This window comes from Cervus elaphus, chromosome 29 (assembly GCF_910594005.1).
Source record: "Cervus elaphus chromosome 29, mCerEla1.1, whole genome shotgun sequence".
In the NCBI taxonomy this organism is placed as follows: Eukaryota; Metazoa; Chordata; class Mammalia; order Artiodactyla; family Cervidae; genus Cervus; species Cervus elaphus.
The window spans coordinates 42,427,849-42,449,525 of record NC_057843.1 but is presented as its reverse complement, the minus strand read 5'-3'; the positions used below and the strand labels follow the sequence as shown (position 1 = coordinate 42,449,525).

At 43.7% G+C, this 21,677-nt stretch overlaps 1 protein-coding gene across 4 annotated transcripts in view; it reads left to right on the top strand.

The window, feature by feature from the left end:
- DOCK8 (dedicator of cytokinesis 8) overlaps window positions 1-5,228 on the top strand; it is a 225,082-nt gene extending 219,854 nt beyond the window's left edge. For all 4 annotated transcript variants that reach the window (XM_043890774.1, XM_043890771.1, XM_043890772.1 and 1 more), the window contains 2 exons: window positions 1,180-1,350; window positions 1,737-5,228. In XM_043890774.1, the coding sequence (XP_043746709.1) occupies window positions 1,180-1,350; window positions 1,737-1,797 (232 nt within the window). In that variant the 3' untranslated portion in view covers window positions 1,798-5,228. The remainder of the gene's footprint in view (window positions 1-1,179; window positions 1,351-1,736) is intronic.
- The last annotated feature ends 16,449 nt before the right edge of the window (window positions 5,229-21,677 follow it).

Below are 21,677 nucleotides of genomic sequence, written 5' to 3'. Positions count from 1 at the left end.
AGCTGTGTCCATAGGTTTAATGTTGCTCAGGCCAGGTGGCTTTCCCCTGCCTCACAGCTACGTGCTACCTGATTCCTTTGTCATCCTGAATATGTGTTCAATACTAATAGGGCGGATTTGATAGCAAGGCCTGGGTATCCATGTTGTTGCTGTTCAGTTGCTAAGTCATGTCCCATTGTTTGTGACCCCACAGACGGTAGCCCTCCAGGCTCCTCTGTCCATGGGATTTCCCAGGCAAGAATACTGGAGTGGGTTTCCATTTCCTTCTCCAGAGGATCTTCCCTACCAGGGATCGAACCCGCATCTCCTGCATTGGCAGGGAAGTTCATTACCACTGAATCACCAGGGAGCCCCAGGTATCCCCAATAACAGCACCCAAATCAAGCACCACTATTAGGAAAACAGTTTAAACCATGATGATCATGGGAATCCAATGCACCTGCATCATTACTAATCATTATTGTAGTTCAGTCACTAAATCATGTCTGACTCTTTGTGACCCCATGGACTGCAGCATGCCAGGCTTCCCTGTCCTTCACCATCTCCCAGAGTTTGCTCAGATTCATGTCCATTGAGTCGATGATGCCATCCAATCACCTCTGTCACCTCCTTCTCCTCCTGCCCTCAGTCTTTCCCAGCATCAGGGTCTTTTTTCAATTAGCTGGCTCTTCGCATCAGGTGGCCAAAGTATTAGAGCTTCAGCTTCAGCATCAGTCCTTCCAATGAATATTCAGGGTTGATTTCCTTTAGGGTTGACTGGTTTGATCTCCTTGCAGTCCGAGGGACTCTCTCTCAAGAGTCTTCTTCAGCACCACAATTCCAAAGCATCAATTCTTCTAGTCATTGCATGTCAGCTAAGTTTCAACCATTGTGTTGTCCCTTAAGGTTTGTTGATAGTAAGTTTCCTTGGGTTAAAACACTATAAAAGGAAAGGCACAGCTTCGTTATGTTTAAATAAGATAATTTTCTTCTTTGATATGTAACATCCTGCATGAGAGACAGACTCTGGAGCTGTCTTTGCAGTTTATTGACTTTGTGACCTGAGGTGAGTTAGTTAAGCTTTCCATGTCGTAGTTCTTCTGGAGGTGTTACGGTTATAGCATACCTATATGAGTTAAATATACAAAATTTCTATGAAATACAACCTCCTTTTCTCCCCCCCTGATATTTGCATCTCAGATGTGGGGAAGCCGTAGAGAAAAACAAGCGTCTCATCACGGCAGATCAGAGGGAGTATCAGCAGGAACTTAAGAAGAACTACAACAAGCTGAAAGAGAACCTCCGACCAATGATCGAGCGGAAAATTCCGGAACTCTACAAGCCAATATTCAGAGTTGACAGTCAAAAGAGGTGAGAAGAAGGCAGGGGAGGCTTTTTTTCCTGGAGGATAAAGGACAGTCAGAACTGCAGAGCCCCCGGGGGTGGGAGTGGGCCCTGGGATCAGAGAAGCTGCCCGAGCGTGATCTGCTCTGCTGGCATCCCAATCCTCCTGCGCCTTCTCCCTGACCTCTCGGGGCCCCTCCGTGTGGCCTTCTGCCAGCATCTTCCCAGGGCCAAATTATTGCCTGGGTTTCTCCTGGCATAGTGCAAAGGCATGGTCACACTTCCCCTTGTTTACTTATTTACTGAGTTCCCCATGATAGATGTCCTTTTCTGGTGAATGATTTTCCCCCTCCCTCTCTTTAAAAGGCTAACTGATCTTTCTTTCCTCTGTTCTTTCCCCTCCTTAATTTCAGAGACTCCTTCCACAGATCCAGTTTCAGGAAATGTGAAACCCAGTTGTCACAGGGCAGCTAAGAAAAACTATCCTACCCAGGAAGACTGGAGGCTCTGTGACCCTGGAGAAGGACCCACTGGTACCTAAAACAGGATATTTGCCACACAGGATACACCACATGCTCCCTGAGCGGACGTACTCTGGAAGTTTTGGGACCCAAGTGACCGTGGGAGTTACACGCAAATGGGGTGCGACCAGACTTCGGACATTTGGCAGATGGAGATACTGGAGGCTGGTTCATCAGGGGTGCCTGTGTTATTTGTTAAGGCGTGCTTTTTCACGTAATTGTACAAAACAAAGCATAAATAGCATCTCCTGCTGAGTAGTCAGGCACTGCCTAGCCAAGGGATGACTTCCTCCCATCTGTTTTTGAGTTTAACCTATATTTAGATAAACCCAAATTGCCCAAGGGAAAATGGAAAAGTTATCCACCAACCTATTCAGAGTGAACTTGTCCATCCCCTTTTTATGGGAAAAAGCTGAACTTGTTGGAGTACAAACATTCCAATAAATCTGTGAGGGGAGGGCTTACTAGAAATCAAAAGATCATGAAGGCTGGAAATCCGGGGATCAATTATTTGTGAACTTGATTCCCTTTTGGTAATGGTGGACTAACTGTTGTACAGTTATTTTTGCTTTTTTGTTCTGTTACGTTGTTAATTTAACACACTTTAGAGAGGTGCACACTCCAGCACTGATGTAGGAGATACATGGTACTCTGAGTGACCCGCTCCAAGTTGCAGATGCTGCATTTACTAAAATTGAAACAATTCTCCTCTAAAGCTTGGCTTTTTTTTCTTACGCTCACTCTTGTATCACTTTTTATTCTCTTCTCTGGGACCAAGTTTATTTTTATAAAAGAATAATACTTCTGCTTTCATTTCTGAGCATTGTGCTGTCCGTCAGCATGTGTACATCAGCTAGAGAATATATTCAGCTTTGGATTCTTTGGACAAAGATGAACAAAGTTATTATTTGAGAATTAAATTATATATTTTTAATGTGACTGATTACCCTGACTGGTACTGAAAACATTATAAGAATTGCAAGCAAAATGTTTCCTTTTGCAACTCCTCTTTTTTTATTTTGACAACTCACAATTCTTTGGTAAAGCATTTCAAAGAAGAAAGATGCCTGATTATGGCCTTGGTCAAACAGCGCTATCCAGAGTCACACCTCATATATAATATTTAGTCTTAGTGGTCATGAGAGAGAATTTCATTTGGATGTCACAGAACTTTTTCATTTATATCATCAGGTATGCATGAATTTATATTCTGAAAGAGGACATTTTTTAATTACTGAAACTTACTAGTTTAAATGGCAAACCTTTTGTTCTTTAGGCATTTGGGGCAGAACTCTTCCTAAAGTACATGATGTATTTAATTGTTTTCTTAAATGAGTACATATGACATGCTTTAGTTCCATGTGTTGTTTAGTATCTTCTGTGTGGGAGACATTGGGTGAGATCAAGGTCAAAGAACATTGTCACTGCCCGCCAGAGCCTCTCAGCTTAGTGAGGAAGAGCATCTGTGTGGCTGTAGCCATAATGCACAGCAGACTACAAGAGGCAGTATGGAATATAACCTTTGCTCAGTGACTCAAGAGTGGCCGTTATTATCAACACCAATTATATTGTGCCTTCAGATATAACAAGGGTTAGGTGCTAAGTCATGTAGGGCTGGCTTTTAACTCTTAAGAGCCCTAAAATCCCGTGACCTAAAATATTCCAGATTAAATGTCCCCTGCTTTCACTTTCGGTCTCTCTTGTATTACAGTGGGTACCACACGCTTCATAGGTACAAAAACTTGTGTTCACTGTTGCATTCATGTCTCCTAGCCTAGAACTCAACACACAGAAGACACTTAATAAACATATGTTGAATAATTAAATGAATAACTGAGTAGGCCAGCACTGTCCAATAGAAATATAATATGAGCTGCGTATGTTATTTTAAATTTTCTGGTAGCTACATTAAAAAAATCAGGAAAAGAAACATGTGACATTAGTTTTCATGATACATTTCATTTAACCAATATATACAAAATATTATCAATTCAACATGTAATCAATATAAAAATTATTATTAAGGTATTTTACATTCCTTTTTTCATACTAAGTCTTCAAAATATGTAGGTATGTGTTTTATACTTAGAGATTTTATACTTTACACCTAATATCAATTAAGTTCAGCCACATTTCAGGTGCTCATAGTCACATGTGACTAGTGGCTACTATATTGGGTGGTAAAATTATAGAAACTCTCAACTTTTATGATATGATGCCTCTGATCTGTGTGCCCAGATTATAGATTGGCAAGATAGGAGGGATAGTGTCTAGAGCAAGAAAAACAAAATTCTGACCGAGAGCCCATGGGCTTACCTAGAGGTGAAGCTGGTAGAGTTGGCAAGTGTGAACTCGTCAACACTGGTTTAACTCATTCTCTTATTGAATTAACCCTGGCTCTTTTCTCAGTTCCAGATAGTTTACTTGTTCTTTGGGGTGTGCTCTGTTGTTTCTGACTCTTTGCAACCCTGTGGACTGTAGCCTGTGAGATGCTTCTGTCCATGGAATTTTCCAAGCAAGAATACTGAAGTGAGTTATTATTTCCTACTCCAGGGGAGCTGTTCTTTCTGTAATGGTTATAAATGAAGTGGAGGCATTGCATTTACCTAAGGGATGGCATAAACAAACAACTTGGACGTTGGTCCTCTGACTGATGAGGAGGAGTGATAGTCGCTCAGTCGTGTCCGACTCTTTGTGACCCCATGGACTGTGGCCTGCCAGGCTCCTCTGTCCATGGGATTCTCACAGCAAGAAAACTAGAGTGGGTTGCCATTTCCTTCTCCAATAATTGTGTATCCTAAATAGGGGATTAAGAAAGAAGCATTTCAGACATTCCTAAGAGTAAAGCAGATTAGGCCTTTTGTATCCTGAAAGTTAGAGAAAGCTGCTATGCGGTGATAGCCCGCTTGATTTTACTTTGCAAACTTCTGTACAGGCTTATGGGAGAAACCTTCTGATTAGCTTCACGCCTCCTTTCCTGTAACAAGGTGTTGAGTGCAATTGTCACCAGCTGTTAAGAATCTCAGGAAAGTGAAACCTGAATATATTGAGTAGACCTGATTGAGTTTGTCTTAAATGCCGTAATACTATTCAGTAAGAAGTCCTTTCCATAACAATACATTAGTTATAAAAGCAAAAACTTTTAGAGCTGTCACTGATAATTGTGTTTGCAATATGTTTGCAAAGACAGGGAACTTTTGTTTTGCTTTAAATGTATTTTTAAATGCTTGTTATCTCAAATGTTGTAATGCTGCTATTGACTAAGTATTTGGCAAAAAAAAAAAAAAAGACTAAAACTAAAGTTTCTCATATATTGCTGTGTATGTCTGCAGTAACCAGTGTACTCTTTTTTGGACTTAAAGCAGTGCTTCTCAATCTTTTTCACATTCTGGGTGTAAATGTTATTTACTGAAGCATAATATAACAGCCAGCCAGCCCCTAAACTCATTAGTTTAACACAGCAGTAAACAATACCTCACACAGTTCCAGTGGATTAGGATCAGTGTGGATGGGCAGTGTGACTTAAGGTCTTGCATGAGAGGTTGCTATTAGGACTTTGGCCAGAGCTGCTTTCATCTGAAGGCTTGACTGAAGCTGGAGGATTCTGTTCCAAGGTGGCTCATTCATAACTTTAGAGAGTTGATGCTGGTTATTGATGGGAGGCCTCAGTTCTTCTGCCTGTGGACCTCAACCCCTTCTGCATGGGTACTCACTGACTTCCCCCCAGAGTGAGCAGTTCAGGAGAAGCAAGCCAAAAGTGGCCGTGTCCTTTATGACCTAGCCTCAGAAGTCATACTCCCTCATGTCTGCCATATTCTGTTTTTCATTTCATGTTCACAAGTCACAAAGTTCAGTTCACTTTCAAGGAGAGGAGCAGTAGGCTCTGCCTTTGGAATGGAGCAGTGTTATAAAATTTTTGAACATATTCTAAAATCACTATAATGGAGCACATTAAAATTTTGCATTTGTTGTCTCACTGGGGTAAATGGACAAAGCGACTTGCTTCCAGAGATGACCATCCCTGGCACTCTGGCTGTTCTGAGCACCTCCCAAGGGCTGGGGTCATCATGCTCAAGTAATATCTATAACTCAGCTCACAGGTGCACCTTGGCACCCTATTTGGGGAGCCTTAGCCTAAGGATAGTACTTAGCTGGCAATCTTTTGTAAGGGACAGAAAACTAAACTCGAATCAGTGTTTTCAAAGGGGATAGTGGAGTTAATTGGCTCACTTAATAGATTAACCCGGATGTAGAATTGGTTCAGACGCAGCTGGATTCAGGGCCCATACCCCATGTCCTGGGCCCATCTTTCATCTCTGATTTCTCTTGTTTGGCTCCATCCTCAGGCTTTCAGCAGTGCTCCCTGGAAATTCCAGGCTTATTCATCATGAAAAAGGCAGTTGTGAGCCTCACAGCCTCACACAACTAAGCTCCACAAAGAAAAGACATTTGGGGTTCCAGAATTCCCAGGCAAAGTCTTTGGGTTCACTCTGATCGGAGTGACTTAAGCTGAGCAAGATCTCCCCTCACAGCAGAAGCAGGATGAATATCAACTCCAACCACAAGGCTACTGACAGAGGGACTAGAGGTTCCTCAGGGAACCAGAAGGAAAGGGGGAAGGAAGCACAACGAAGCGTGCTCCCCGCAGAACATTTCTTTCTCTTTAGTCGCTAAGTTGTGTCTGACTCTTGCGACTCCATGGACTGTAGGCTGCCAGGCTCCTCTGTCCATGGGATTCTCCAAGCAAGAATACTGGAGTGGATTGCCATTTCCTTCTCCAGGAGACCTTTCCAACCAAGGGATCGAACCCGGTTCTCCTGCACTGCAGGCAGATTCTTTACCGACTGAGCTACGAGGGAAGCCCACAGAATGTTTGCTTTAAGGTAAATGCATTCAGAAGAAGAAACTTAAACTTGTCTGGCAATCAGGAGTACATCTATTTCATTTCATGTTCACAACCGTTGACCTAGAAGCACCTTCTCTAGGAGGGAAGATGTAAGGGGATAAGCAGTACATGAAGGAGGGCCAAGAGCTAACCCTATCCCGAAAGAGTGGCGACTAGGACAGATGGATGTGGGCGGTTTTGCTACATCAGGAATTGATCCTCTAGAGTGTCTTGCCAAAAATGATGCAAATGACCAGGAATCAAAACAGCTGGGAGGGACATTGGGAGAAAAGTGAGAGCAACAAGGAAATGGAATAAATTAGGTTTGAATGGAAGAAGTCAAGCATCAAAACTGTGTCTTTTGTCATAGTATCCTCAGAGCCTGGCCCATTGTGGGGGCTCAAAAAATGTTTGTAAGTGATGTCAGTCCTAAAGGAAATCAACCTTTATCATTCTTTGGAAGGACTGATGCTGAAGCTGAAGCTCCATTACTTTGGCTACCCGATGTGAAGAGCCAACTAATCGGAAAAGACCCTGATGCTGGGAAAGATTGGAGGCAAAAGGAGGAGGGGATAGCAGAGAATGAGATGGTCAGATAGCACCACTGACTCAATGGACATGAATCTGAATAATCTCTGAGAGATAATGGAGGACAGGAGAGTCTGGCATGCTGCAGTCCATGGGGTTGCAAAGAGCCAGACACGACTTAGCAACCAAAAAACAACTGAATGAAGGTGGCCATCAGTGATGATTTCTGTCAGACTGTTCCTTTTTTGTATCTCTGGGCTAAAAGCACCAAACAGGGAGGACAATTAGGGTCAACTCACCCCGGAGGAATAGCCTTCTGTTCCCTCTTGACTTTATCTATTATGAATGCATGGGCAAGAATTAAGAGGGTTTCCCCCCCTTTTCTGCTGTTTTCCCTTAAATCATCTTAGACCTTATCCTTAATAGGAATCACAGAGCCTGATTAAAAAACCCAAGCTCTGATGGCCACTATGTTTTCTGCCATATGGGGAGCAGTCAGTCCACATTCCTGGTCCTTAAGGCCTTGACGCTGCCACACATCTTGGGGAGGCAGAGCTCTCTCTCGAATGACGCTACTGAGTCCAGCACAGTTCCTGCTCTGATGGCCATCTCTGTGGCGTTAGCTTGGCAGCTTAATGACTTTAACCGTTACTATTTTTCCCGTACATTGAAGGTGGCAAACCACTGGTAGCCTGGATAAGGGAGCACTAAAGGATACAGCTGAGAAAGCAGTTCTCTTGTCCCTTATCATTTCCTTTATGCAATAAGAAAACATGACATGGATGAACAAATTGTTCTGATATCCAAGATTACCAGGGTGATTAGTGAGATTTAAAGAGAGAAAGACTACATGACTGTCAAAGGTTTCTGTAGCAAGGAGCAGAAGTTCTGCTTTCTTACTCTTCTACTTTCTACTCCTTCAACTGCCCAAGTCACTATACCTCTCCAAGTTTCAGGTTTTTTCACTACAAAATAGAGATGCATTGCTCCATCTTCTTTCATCCTGTTGAGGAAATGCAGTGAGACAATTAGTGTATGGGAACGTGTTTTGGAAACTCGAATGTGCTGCCCCAAATGTAAGGAAACACTATAATCAACACATCTAGAAAGTTTAGCCAGGCCCCCCACATGTTGTATTCACTGTTGGCAACATTTATCAAAAGCAGGCCGAAGTGCAGACAGGACAGAGACCCGATTTATCAGAAAATAAATGCCTGGTCTATTCAACTTGCAGTTCCGGTTTACATGATCTGGCCAAGGCCAACAGCAGGGGCCCTCAGGGTAGAAGAAGAAAGGGTATTGGTGGAACCTAGAGGGTACACAGGGGCGCTTGGAAACCCAATCCAACCTGGCTTCACTTCTCCTCCTGTTTCCAGTGCATTCCTCTAGAAGGTAAATACAAGGATTCCAATAGCCCACCTGTGTCCCCCAGCCTGTAAGCACTCCCCGAGGGTATCAAAGCACACCAACTTCCGCTTGAAACAAAGCTACTGAGTGGCAAGGTTCCCTGATAGGAAGAGAGAAGAAAGAGAGGACTTGGCAGCCAGGACAAATCTGCAATCGACTAAGCTGACATTGGAGAAGGAAATGGCAACCCACTCCAGTATTCTTGCCTGAGTCCCGTGGACAGAGGAGCCTGGCAGGCTACAGTCCACGGGGTTGCAAAGAGTCGGACACGACTGAAGCAGCCGAGCACAAGCTGACATTGCTTGTTTAGAGGCCCAGTGTTAGTCTGCTTGCTCCACCCCATTGGCTCCACTTCGCAGCTAAAACACAGACGTCACCAGACACATAGCAAGCAAAAGGTTTCTAAAGAGGATTGCGTGGAGCCCAGCAGCTGATTAGGACACTTAATGGTCCTAATCCACACAGAACTGAACACAAGACACCCCAGCAAACACAGCTGTTTAAATACCACCTAGAGGACTTCCCTGGTGCTTCAGCCCATGGGGCTGCAAAGAGTCAGACATGACTTAGCAACTGAACAACAAAAACAACAGTGGATAATAATCCACCTGCCAGTGCAGGGGACACAGCTCAATCCCCGGTCTGGGAAGATCCCACGTGCCATGGAGCAACTAAGCCTGCATGCCACAACTGGTGAAAGCTGCAGTTTCTGAAGCCCGTGTGCCTACAGCCTGTGCTCTGCAACAAGAGAAGCCACCACGATGAGAAACCTGAGCACCCACTACTAGAGAGCATCCCCCTGCTCACCACCACTAGAGAAAGCCCGCACACTGCAAGGATGACCCAGCACAGTCAGAAATAAAATAAATGAATAATTTAAAAAAATATGGCTTAGAGAAATCAAGCCCCGCCCAGGAGGTTTTACTGTGGATGAGCACTTGTTGGGCGTCTTCTTGATGACATCAGGAGCAGAAAGGCGCTTCGGGCCATCTGGCAGTGAGTAGCTAAAAATTTGGGCGAGGGAGATGCTTGCACAGCATCAAGGGGGAATTCTTGTAGGCTCAGCCACCTTTTTACTCAAGAATTGTGAAGCTGCAGGTTAAAGAATTCAAAATGGGAATCAAGTAAAGTTATATCGGAAAGTGGGCTCCTTCCCAGGCCCCCTCCAGTTGGAGGAACCCAGAAGGTGCAGCTAAATGTGTATTTGGGTTGAAAGGGTGGAGGAAGTGGACCCTCCACCTGTGCCCAGGCTAGTTTCCACCTGCCTGAACTCTGAATCTTTCGGCGAGCCCACACAGTGGAGAGAGTAAGCTGGGCAGGCTTTCCTGCAGCTGAGGCGACATGACACAGCCTCTGCCTGGAGAGAACCGCTCCCCTCAACTCCTATTGGGCACTTCTGTGCAAACAGCTATGGTTGCAGTTTGAAAGGGTCCCAAACACACACACACACACACACACACACACACACACACACAACCCTCCATTATGCCTGAGCTCCAGCTTGGAACCCAGCGGCAGGGTAATCCCCACCCATACTTGTTTCTACTTTGTCACCATCCCTCATTGCCCCCTCCCTCTCTGTTTTTTTTCTGAGTATAAGACTGTCCCTTCCACTTGACTGGAAGTTCCTTGAGGCTAGGAGTTATCCCTTTGATCAGTGAAGAGATTGACGATCATGAAGTTCTTATTCAAGTAGACATCAGCTGCTGGTAGTGAAGATGGCCTAGTCCTTGGGCTGATTCTTATCATATAAACTAGATGCCACAAAAACAGAAACATAGACCAATGGAACAAGACAGAAAGCCCAGAAATAAACCCATGCACCCATGGGTACCTTATTTTTGACAAAGGAGGCAAGAATATACAATGGTGCAAAGACAGCCTCTTCAATAAATGGTGCTGGGAAAACTGGACAGCTACATGTAAACGAATGAAATTAGAACACTTCCTAACACCACACACAAAGAAAAACTCAAAATGGATTAAAGACCTAAATGTAAGACCAGAAACTATAAAACTCTTAGAGGAAAACATAGGCAGAACACTCGATGATAAATCAAAGCAAGATCCTCTATGACCCACCTCCTAGAGTAATGGAAATAAAAACAAAAGTAAACAAGCAGGACCTGATTAAACTTAAAAGCTTTTGCACAGCAAAGGAAACTATAAGCAAGGTGAAAACAGAACCCTCAGAATGAGAGAAAATAATAGCAAGTGGAACAACTGACAAAGGATTAATTTCCAAAATATACAAGCAGCTCATACAACTCAATACCGGAAAAACAACCCAATCAAAAAGTGGAAAAAACACCTAAACAGACATTTCTCCAAAGAAGACATATAGATGGCTAACAAACACATGAAAAGATGCTCAACATCACTCATTATTAGAGAAATGCAAATCAAAACTATAATGAGATATCACCTCACATCCATCAGAATGACCATCATCAAAAATCTACAAACAACAAATGCTGGAGAGGGTGTGGAGAAAAGGGAATGCTCCTGCACTGTTGGTGGGAATGTAAATTGATACAGACACTATGGAAGACCGTATGGAGATTCCTTAAAAAGCTAGGAATAAAACCGCCATATGACTCCTCGCTATATACCCTGAGGAGACCAAAATTGAAAAAGACACATGTGTCCCATTGTTCATTGCAGCACTACTTACGGTAGCTAGAACATGGAAGCAATGTAGATCTCCATCGACAGATGAATGGATAAAGAAGATGTGCTACATATACACAAAGGAATATTACTCAGCCATAAAAAGGAATGCATTTGATTCAGTTCTAATAAGGTGTATGAGCCTAGAACCTAATATGCAGAGTGAAGTAAGTCAGAAAGAAAGATAAATATTGTGGATCACAATAAAATGTGGAAAATTCTGAAAGAGATGGGAATACCAGACCACCTGACCTGCCTCTTGAGAAACCTGTATGCAGGTGAGGAAGCAACAGTTAGAACTGGACATGGAACAACAGACTGGTTCCAAGTAGGAAAAGGAGTATGTCAAGGCTGTATATTGTCACCCTGCTTATTTAACTTATATGCAGAGTACATCATGAGAAACGCTGGGCTGGATGAAGCACAAGCTGGAATCAAGATTGCCGGGAGAAAAATCAATAACCTCAGATATGCAGATGACACCACCCTTATGGCAGAAAGTGAAGAAGAACTAAAGAGCCTCTTGATGAAAGTGAAAGAGGAGAGTGAAAACGTTGGCTTAAAGCTCAACAATCAGAAGACTAAGATCATGGCATCTGGTCCCATCACTTCATGGCAAATAGATGGGGAAACAGTGGAAACAATGCTGACTTTATTTTTCTGGGCTCCAAAATCATTGCAGATGGTGATTGCAGCCATGAAATTAAAAGACGCTTACTCCTTGGAAGGAAAGTTATGACCAACCTAGATAGCATATTAAAAACAGAGACATTACTTTGCCAACAAAGGTCCATCTACTCAAGGCTATGGTTTTTCTAGTGGTCATATATGGATGTGAGAGCTGGACTATAAAGAAAGCTGAGCACAGAAGAATTGATGCTTTTGAACTGTGGTGTTGGAGAAGACTCTTGAGAGTCCCTTGGACTGCAAGGAGATCCAACCAGTCCATTCTAAAGGAGATCAGTCCTGAGTGTTCATTGGAAGAACTGATGTTGAAGCTGAAACTTCAATACTTTGGCTACCTGTTGCGAAGAGCTGACTCATTTGAAAAGACCCTGATGCTGGGAAGGATTGAGGGCAGGAAGAGAAGGGGAAGACAGAGGATGAGATGGTTGGATGGCATCACTGACTCGATAGACATGGGTTTGGGTGGACTCTGGGAGTTGGTGATGGACAGGGAGGCCTGGCGTGCTGCGATTCATGGGGTTGCAAAGAGTTGGACATGACTGAGCGACTGAACTGAACTGAACTGAATGCGTATATACAGAATCTAGTAAAATAGTACTGAAGAATTTATTTACAGGACAGCAGTGGAGAAACAGACATAGGGAATAGACTTATGGTCATGGAGAGAGGGAAGGAGAGGGTGAGATGTATGGAAAGAGAAATATGAAAACTGAAATTACCATATGTAAAATACATAGCCAACAGGAATTTGCTGTATGGCTCAGGAAACTCAAACAGGGGCTCTGTATCAACCTAGAGGGGTGGGATGGGGAGGGAGATGGGAGGGAGGCTTACAAGGGAGGGGACATATGTATTCCTATGGCTGATTCATGTTGAGGTTTGACAGAAAATAACAAAATTCTGTAAACCAATTCAGTTCAGTTCAGTTCAGTTGCTCAGTCGTGTCTGACTCTTTGCGACCCCATGGACTGCAGCACACCAGACTTCCTGTCCATCACCAATTCCTTAGCTTACTCAAACTCATGTCCATTGAGTCAGTCATGCCATCCAAACACCTCATCCTACGTCATCCCCTTCTCCTCCCACCTTCAATCTTTCCCAGCATCAGGGTCTTTTCCAATGAGTCAGCTCTTTGCATCAGTGGCCAAAGTATTGAAGTTTCAGCTCAAGATGAAAATTCCAATGAATATTCAGGACTGATTTCCTTTAGGATGGGCTGGTTGGATCTTTTTGCAGTCCAAGGGACTCTCAAGAGTCTTCTCCAACATCACAGTTCAAAAGCATCAATTCTTTGGTGCTCAGCTTTCTCTATAGTCCAACTCTCACATCCATACATGACTACTGGAAAAACCATAGCTTTGACTAGATGGACCTTTGTTGGCAAAGTAATGTCTGCTTTTTAGTATGCTATCTAGGTTGGTCATAACTTTCCTTCCAAGGAGCAAGCATCTAATTTCGTGGCTGCAGTCACCATCTGCAGTGATTTTGGAGCCCCCGAAAATAAAGTCTGTTACTGTTTCCATTGTTTCCCCATCTCTTTGCTGTGAAGTGATGGGACCAGATGCCATGATCTTAGTCTTCTGTTTGTTGAGTTTTAAGCCACCTTTTTCACTCTCCTTTTTCACCTTCATCAAGAGGCTCTTTAGTTCCTCTTCACTTTCTGCCATAAGGGTGGTGTCATCTGCATATCTGAGGTTATTGATATTTCTCCCAGCAATCTTGATTCCAGCTTGTGCTTCATCCAGCCCAGCGTTTCTCATGATGTACTCTGCATATAAGTTAAATAAGCAGGGTGACAATATACAGCCTTGACATACTTCTTTCCCAATTTGGAACCAGTCTGTTGTTCCATGTCCAGTTCTAACTGTTGCTTCTTGACCTGCATACAGATTTCTCAGGAGGCAGGTCAGGTGGTCTGGTATTCCCATCTCTTTAAGAATTTTCCAGTTTGTTGTGATCCACACAGTCAAAGGCTCTGACATAGTCAATGAAGCAGAAGTAGATGTTTTTCTGGAGCTCTGTTGCTTTTTCAGTGATCCAACGGATGTTGACAATTTGATCTCTGGTTCCTCTGCCTTTTCTATAGCTGAACATCTGGAAGTTCACGGTTCATGTACTGTTGAAGCCTGGCTTGTAGAATTTTGAGCATTACTTTGCTAGCATGTGAGAATTTATCCTTCAGTAAAAAAAAAAAAAAAAAAAAAATTATTAAAAATAACTAGATGCCAGATAATTTTAATTCTCCAACTAAATAATGCCAAGTTTACTGTTTTCAAGGAGCTAGTCAAAGTCGGGTTAATAGAGAAAAATATCATTTCTTCAAATAAAAGTAGAGTGTGTTGTTACTGGGAAATTTTAAAGTTCATGGTTGAAGTTGCTTGTTTTTTGGGTAATGAATGAAAACTATCTCCCACAGCTGTCAGTGGTGAAAACTGCCCTGGGGTCTGATCCCCCACCAATGTCTCCTTCACCAACTAGACTGAACCTTGTCTTTCAGAGCCAACAAAACTGGGCACAGGAGAACCCCAGCACCAGCATAGGCCATAAACATTGGAGTTTACCAAAAAGCACCAACAGAGGAAGAAGGAAGGTCAGTATGTATGAGGGGAAGTAGGTGAGGTTTCCTGAGAAAGGGACGAGTACTTTGGATGAGGGTGTGAAAGAAGGAACTGTCAGGGGGTGAAATAGGAAAGGTGGGATAGGGAGCACGCTGAGGACAGCGTTCAAGAGATGGGCTGTCCATGTAGGAATCCCTCCTTCTGAGAGCCCAAGTCAGCCATCTTCCCTGAGGTGGGACAGAGTCAAGTCAGGGAAAGGCACAATTTCTGGTTCTTCATCAGTCAGCTGTTCTGTGAGGCTAGTTGACATAGTAGTAAGAGAATGCATTCTTCCAAACCTCCCTTGTAGGTGGGTCTTGCCACTTGTCGGATGAACCACCCAACAAGGAGCAGACCTGACTTCCAGGGCCCATGGAATAATAAAAAGAAATATCCCCACACCCTCCTCCTCCTTTGCTTCATTAAGAGGTAGCAAGAAATTCCTTATGTGACTGAAAAGATGTGGTCCTTGAGGGCCAAATTTTATCCCCACAGGCCCAGACATGGTCTTGTTCATAGTTATTAGTTGTTTAGTTGCTCAGTTGTATACAACTCTTTGTGACCTCATGGACTGTAGCCCGCCAGGCTCCTCTGTCCATGGGATTTTCCAGGCAAGAATACTGGAATGACTTGTCATTTCCTTCTCCAGGGGATCTTCCTAACCTAGGGTTTGAACCTGGTTCTCCTACATTGCAGGTGGATCCTTTATCAACTGAACCACCAGGGCAGTCTGCATAATTATTAGCTCTTCATAAATAGCTGATAAAGACAAAGCATTCTGTCAAGTTACATGGCACACTTTCTCCATTAACCCCTTGTGGAGAGTCCGCCCAGCCCACAGTCCCTGGAAGGGATAGTTGGCTCTTCTGAGTGACCAGGTTCTCCCCTCAGACCATGGCTGACTCACCAAGGAAACCAGTGTGATCCCTGAGAGGCAAGCCATAGCCTCAGGCCCTGAGTTTCTAACTGTCATTTCCACTTCCCTGAGGTGTGGCTACCCTTCTTCCTGGGAGATTTCTGGCTCTTTACTGTCGATCCCTCTTTTTTATGAGAAAGCTTGAGTGGGTTTCTGCTTCTTAGCACCAAACATGCCTGCTCATAAGAATGCTGCAAAAAGGAAGCAAGGTGATGTGGATGGCCACAGAGACTTTCTGCTCCTCCCCTGAGTCAGCATGGCCTTGTGAGTTGCTGTAGCTTGGAATGCAGTGAAGTGACACTGTGTGAGTTTTGGCCTAAGTCTTCTTAAACTTTTCAGCTTCTTCTTTCAACTCCTTGGAGCTCGGAGCCTTTGAGGAAAGAAGTATGGCTACAAGTCCTGTCTACATAATTTGTAGGACCTAGTGTAAAATGGTTGGAGAAGGCAATGGCACCCCACTCCAGTACTCTTGCTTGGAAAATCCCATGGATGGAGGAGCCTGGTGGGCTGCAGTCCATAGGCTCGCGAAGAGTTGGACACGACTGAGTGACTTCACTTTCACTTTTCACTTTCATGCATTGGAGAAGGCAATGGCAACCCACTCCAGTGTTCTTGCCTGGAGAATCCCAGGGACGGCGGAGCCTAGTGGGCTACTGTCTATGGGGTCGCACAGAGTCGGACATGACCGAAGCAACTTAGCAGCAGCAGCAGCAGTGTAAAATAGTAATGCAGGGTCTCTCATTTTTAAAGTATTAAAAATTTCAAGGCGGTGGCAACAGAGAATTAAGCCAAGCAGGGGTCCTTCTGGGTGTGGGGCCCTGTGTGACTACACGTGTTGCACCTTATGAAGCTGGCCTCTGCTAACCATCCTGATGGAGTGACCTCATGGAAAGAGAGGTATCTGGCCAGGTCCCAGCTGTTCTAGCCAAAGGCGTCTGACATGGGACTGAAGCCGTGCTGGATATCCAGGACTAATTGAGCCTCCTGAGGGGATTCAGGAGTATATGAGTGACTCCAGGTGAGACCAACCCAGATGGCAGAATCGTAAGCAAATATCTGGCTGTTATTTGAGTAACGATAATTAGTCCGCTTCCTGAGAGTGGTTATACAGCAGTAGACACTGAAGAAGGAGGAGAGATGCTCCAGTGACTGAACACCTGCTGTGCTCCAGGTCCTATACTGGGGCTTTTGTGTGCTGGCCCACCTGACCCATAGACTGGGGTATGACTCCTGTTGACAGGACAGGCTGCTGCAGTTCCGTGGCAGGGGACTGGCCCCACAGTCAATAAATGTGGAGAGTTTGAACCTGATTGGTTCCAAGATCTGTGCAATATCCCCAAAATTAAGCAAAGAAAGTTTATGGGCCTCAGAGACTTTTTAAAGTCTTTATTGAATTTGTTATAATATTGCTTCTGTTTTACGTTTTGGTTTTTTGGCCAAGAGGCACATGGGGTCTTAGCTTCCTCAACAGGGATTGAACTTGCATCTCCTGCATTGGAAGGCAAAATCTTAACCACTGCACTGCCAGGGAAGTCTCCCTCAGAGACTTTTGGGTAGGGATCTGATACAGTCTTTCCAAAGTTTCCTCACAGTTGAAATGTTGGGAAATGATCACATGTGAAAGACCCCCAGTGGGGAACCATCACATGACACCTCTATCTTCTCCCGTAATCCTTATGATCCTTGGGGACCTAGAAACACCCTGCAATGAGGCCTACTCTGGTTTTCTGATAGGCACGGTATTAAGAAAGTATGATGTGGTTACCCAGGAGTAGTCACCACTTATCTAGATGTGTATTATCCCCCAACAAACCTCAGGCATCTGTGGTCATCTGGGCATGCGTCCAGGCAATGATCTTGCATCTGAAGGAACAAGAGTTCATTTCAACATTAGATTAAATTAGGGTTAATCAAGGAGCTGAAACAGCTGTCCATATGTGATGGCATCTAACAAAAAAAGACTTTCTATTTATGTTATTCACTGTTTTGAATTTTCTTTGCCAAGCCTTCTTGAATGTCATCAAGGGGTGAGTGAGTATGTAGGTAGGTGCCTGACTGTCTGTCTGATTTTGCCCGTGGGTGGTGAACTCATCATGCTAGGTCAGCCATGAGATCAAGATTAAGTGCTAAGTCAGCCTTAAGTGAAATAGTGACATTCCCTAGCACAGAGGAGAGAAATGTGGATTAGTGTTTATGAGCACAGCTTTGGAATCTAAAACACCAAGGTTCAATTCCTAGTCCTGCCTCTTACTCATTAGTGATTGCAATGGGCTGAATGTTTGTGTCCCCCCACCCCACCATTCATATGTTGAAACTCTAACCCCCAGTGTGATAGTATTCAGAGGTTGGGGCATTTGGAAGCTGCTTAGATCATGATCATGAAGCCATCATGAGTATGATTAGTGTCCTTATAAAAGGGGCCCGAGAGAGCTCTCTCACACTCTTCTTGCAGTGTGAGGATACAGTGAGAAGTATGCAAGCTGCAGTTGGAAAAGGGTCCTCACCAGATACTGAGTCTGTCCTGCACCTTGATCTTGGACCTCTAGCCTCCAGACTGTGAGAAATCCATTTCTGTTGTTTATGAACTACCCTGTCTATGGTGTAATAGTCATACTATTTTCTTATAGTAGCCCAAATGGTCTAAGAGATGTTGGGCAAACTGATGAACTTTGTAAGCCTTAGTTCTCACATGTCTATAAAATGAGATGTGTGAGGACTAAATGAGATAAGATAACCCAAGTGACACATTCAACAAGGGGCCAGGCCTAGAGCAAGGACTTCATACATTTCAGCTGTTGTTTTATCTGCTGAGCAAGAGAGGATAGTCACAGGCGTCCTTTGACTCCTCTTTTTCCTCTAAGTCTTTTCTCTGAATGTGTGTCTAGTTTCTGCCCACTGTCTCCATCATCTACCATTTTGTTGTCCCCTCTCGCTTCTCATCCCCTTTTTCTCTGTTACCACATTCCTTCAGCTTCCTCCCCTGAATTGGGGTTGAGCACAGGAGAGATCAGAGGAGGACAAAAGGCAGAGAGACTTTGGTGTTAGGGGACAGTGCAGCACTCTGGGGCTGTCTAGACTTTCCCATCTCTGATGAGATTCCCAGGATTCCTAATATTAGGAGCAACCTCAGCACCAATTTAATATCCCAACCCTCATTTTATGGATGAGGAAACTAAACCATAGAGAGGACCCTCCATGGCCTCGCCACGTTGTTGGCCAAGCCTGAGCAAGAGTCCAAGCCTCCTGGATTCCCATCCAAAAGAAAAGAAGGCCAACCCCATGTTCCCATCTCAACCAGGAGCTCTTGCCTTCCCAAAGCACTTCACTTGCTTTCTTGCCCACCTGTGGAAATATCAAATTGTACCAAGATTTTAACTGCAATGGATTTTCATCTGTGTATAATAAGATGCTATCTCCTGGGACATCAGTAGAAATAATAAATAATACCTATTGCCTTCCTTTTGAGGGATTACTATTTTCTAAGCAGTGTTTAATGGAATTTTTTTCTTTTTTGTCTTTTAAAGTTTTACATTTGCAGTATCAGAATAAATTCTTGCCTTTTGAGCCAAAGTAAGTGAAAGCAAAAAAACACAGAAATGAGTTTTTTAAAGTTTTTTCCTCCAAATTAGTATAAGCCACCTTTCTCAGCCCCAGTTTCTCATCTGTTCAATGGCGATATGAACAGCTACAGGGTTACTGGCTGACGGTTAAGCATTCAGTGGGCTTCCCAGGTGGCTCTAGGGGTTAAGAACCCACCTGCAAATGCAGGAGACATAAGAGATGTGGGTTGGGAAGATCCCTGGGAGGAGGGCATGGCAACCCACTTCAGTATCCTTTCGTGGGAATCCCATGGACAGAGGAGCCTGGTAGGGTCCGAGGGGTTGCAAAGAGTTGGACATGACTGTAGCAACTTAGCATGCATGCAAGCATTCAATAATATTATTATTCCATTTTGCAGTTTTGGCAGGGGTTGTCAGGGAGTTTGGGTCATAGGTGAAAAGTAAATGACATCATGGAAAGTCTGAAAAAATATAATAAGAACAATATATTTAAATATTAAATATATATTTAAATATATTATTCTTTTTTATACTCTGTGAATGACATTCCCCGATGACTTGAGGTATCGCTATGCCTCAGGGATGATTGAGATTTTTTATAGCAGGAATGCAAAAAGAAAAAAATGTTTAAGTCCAGCTCTTGACTTTCGGATTTGAGTTTCTGGGAAAACAGTCTTTATAAGTCAGAGGTTGTAGAAAAAGAAAAGGACTTTATAAATTCCTATCATTCCCATTAACAATATCAAGAGTCAGAAGATTAGACCTGAGCTTTTAGCCAAGGGTACAGAGAACTGAGATTTGACAAGAGTTGTTCTTGCTACACAGAAAACATGGGTTGTTTTTCCTTTCCAAACTAAGTTTTCCAGCAGAAGGTAAGACAGACGTCAGAGGAGGAAAAATGATTCACATGTGTCCTGGCTTATCCATTCAAGACTGAAATAACAGGTGGTAGATAAACTGAGGGATGGGAGCCACCATGAAAAGACAAGGGAACTGCACTCTGCTCCTCATGAAATTCAGCCAAGGGACCCTCACACAAGTGGCCCCCACCAACATGTACAAGAGAGGAGAATGAGAGCACAGAATGAGACTTTCAACATTCAGAAGAAGCTGAGATGCAACTTTTTCCTGATATCTCATATTTGGATTCATCAGACACCAGTAATCTTCACTGTGCTTCCAAGTTCAACCTCAACCAGCTCAAAGTCATAATCCTGGGGTGCACTGATGGGGAAGTTGGTGCCATATCTGCCCTGGCCTTCAAGATTGGCCCCCCGGTCTTTTAAAAAGATAAAGACATTCTCAAGCCAACCAGTACCTGAAAGGGTAAGGCTTACAGTGAACAGTCAGTCCAGATGAAAGTGGTACCTTCTGCCTCTTCCCTGATCATCAAAGTCCTTACGAGATATCCAGAGACAGAAAGCAGCAGAAAAACATTAAGCACAGTGGAAATAGCACTTTTGATGAAAATTGTCAACATTGCTAGATAAATGCAGTGCCAATCATTAGCCAAACAACTATCTGGAACCATTAAAAGAGATCCAGGGGCCTGCAGTGTTGGTGGCCACCATGTTCATGACATCATAATGACATCAACAGTGTTACAGTGGAATGCCTAACTTGTTAAGAACGACAAAGTTGGGCTCGCTGACCAGCCTAAGCCATGACCAGATGAGGGATGTGGCTGAGACACCAGGTCATCTGAGGCTGTGTCAACTGAAGAAAAACACACAACCTACAAGTTGCAAGTTATGTTTTATTCAGGGAGCTCACTAAGGACTGTAGCTCAGGACACAGCCTCTCAGATAGTTCTGAAGAATTACTCTGAAGATGTAAGGGAGGAACCAGGATCTAAGAGAGTCTTGCCGAAATCCAAACACAACATGTAGATTACTGCTAATCACACACACACACACAAAAAAAATCTCAAGTTAATGATTTTATTGCTTTTCTATGGGAAGACACAAGATTCTGGGCTTATGAAATTATCCCTCAGATATGCATCTTAGCTATCTAAGGCCATTACCCTATTTTCCTCCATCCTAAATTCCCCCTAGGGTGCACTGTCAGAATCAGCTACAGTGGCTGATGACTTGATGGCGTGGAAACACTCTTTGTTTACTGAAGCGACAGGCTACATCTTTTTTTGTCTGCATCTAGGAGAAAGTCATAAGGGAAGACCTCCGGCCCTGACTGAGCTAGATAAAGCCACAACTTCCCCAAGCATGGAGATCAACAGTGCAATCAGTCAGGTACCCAGAGATGTTACTAAAAATGTCAGTGCGGGCAGTCTCAGGTTAGGCTACCATAACAAAAGACCATAGACTGGATGGCTTACACAACACAGTTATTTTCTGACAGTTCTAGAAGTTGGGAAGTCCAGGATCAAGGTTATCCACTGATTCAGTCCCTGGTGAGAACTCCCTTCCTGGTTTGTAGATGGCAGTCTTCTCACTGTGTGTTCACATGGTCTTTCCTTGGTTTGTGCATGCAGAGAGAGTCAGCGAGATCTCTCATTCTTATAAGGCCACTAAACCCCTGATGGGTGGGACTAGCCCCACCCATCTTACCTCATCTAAACTT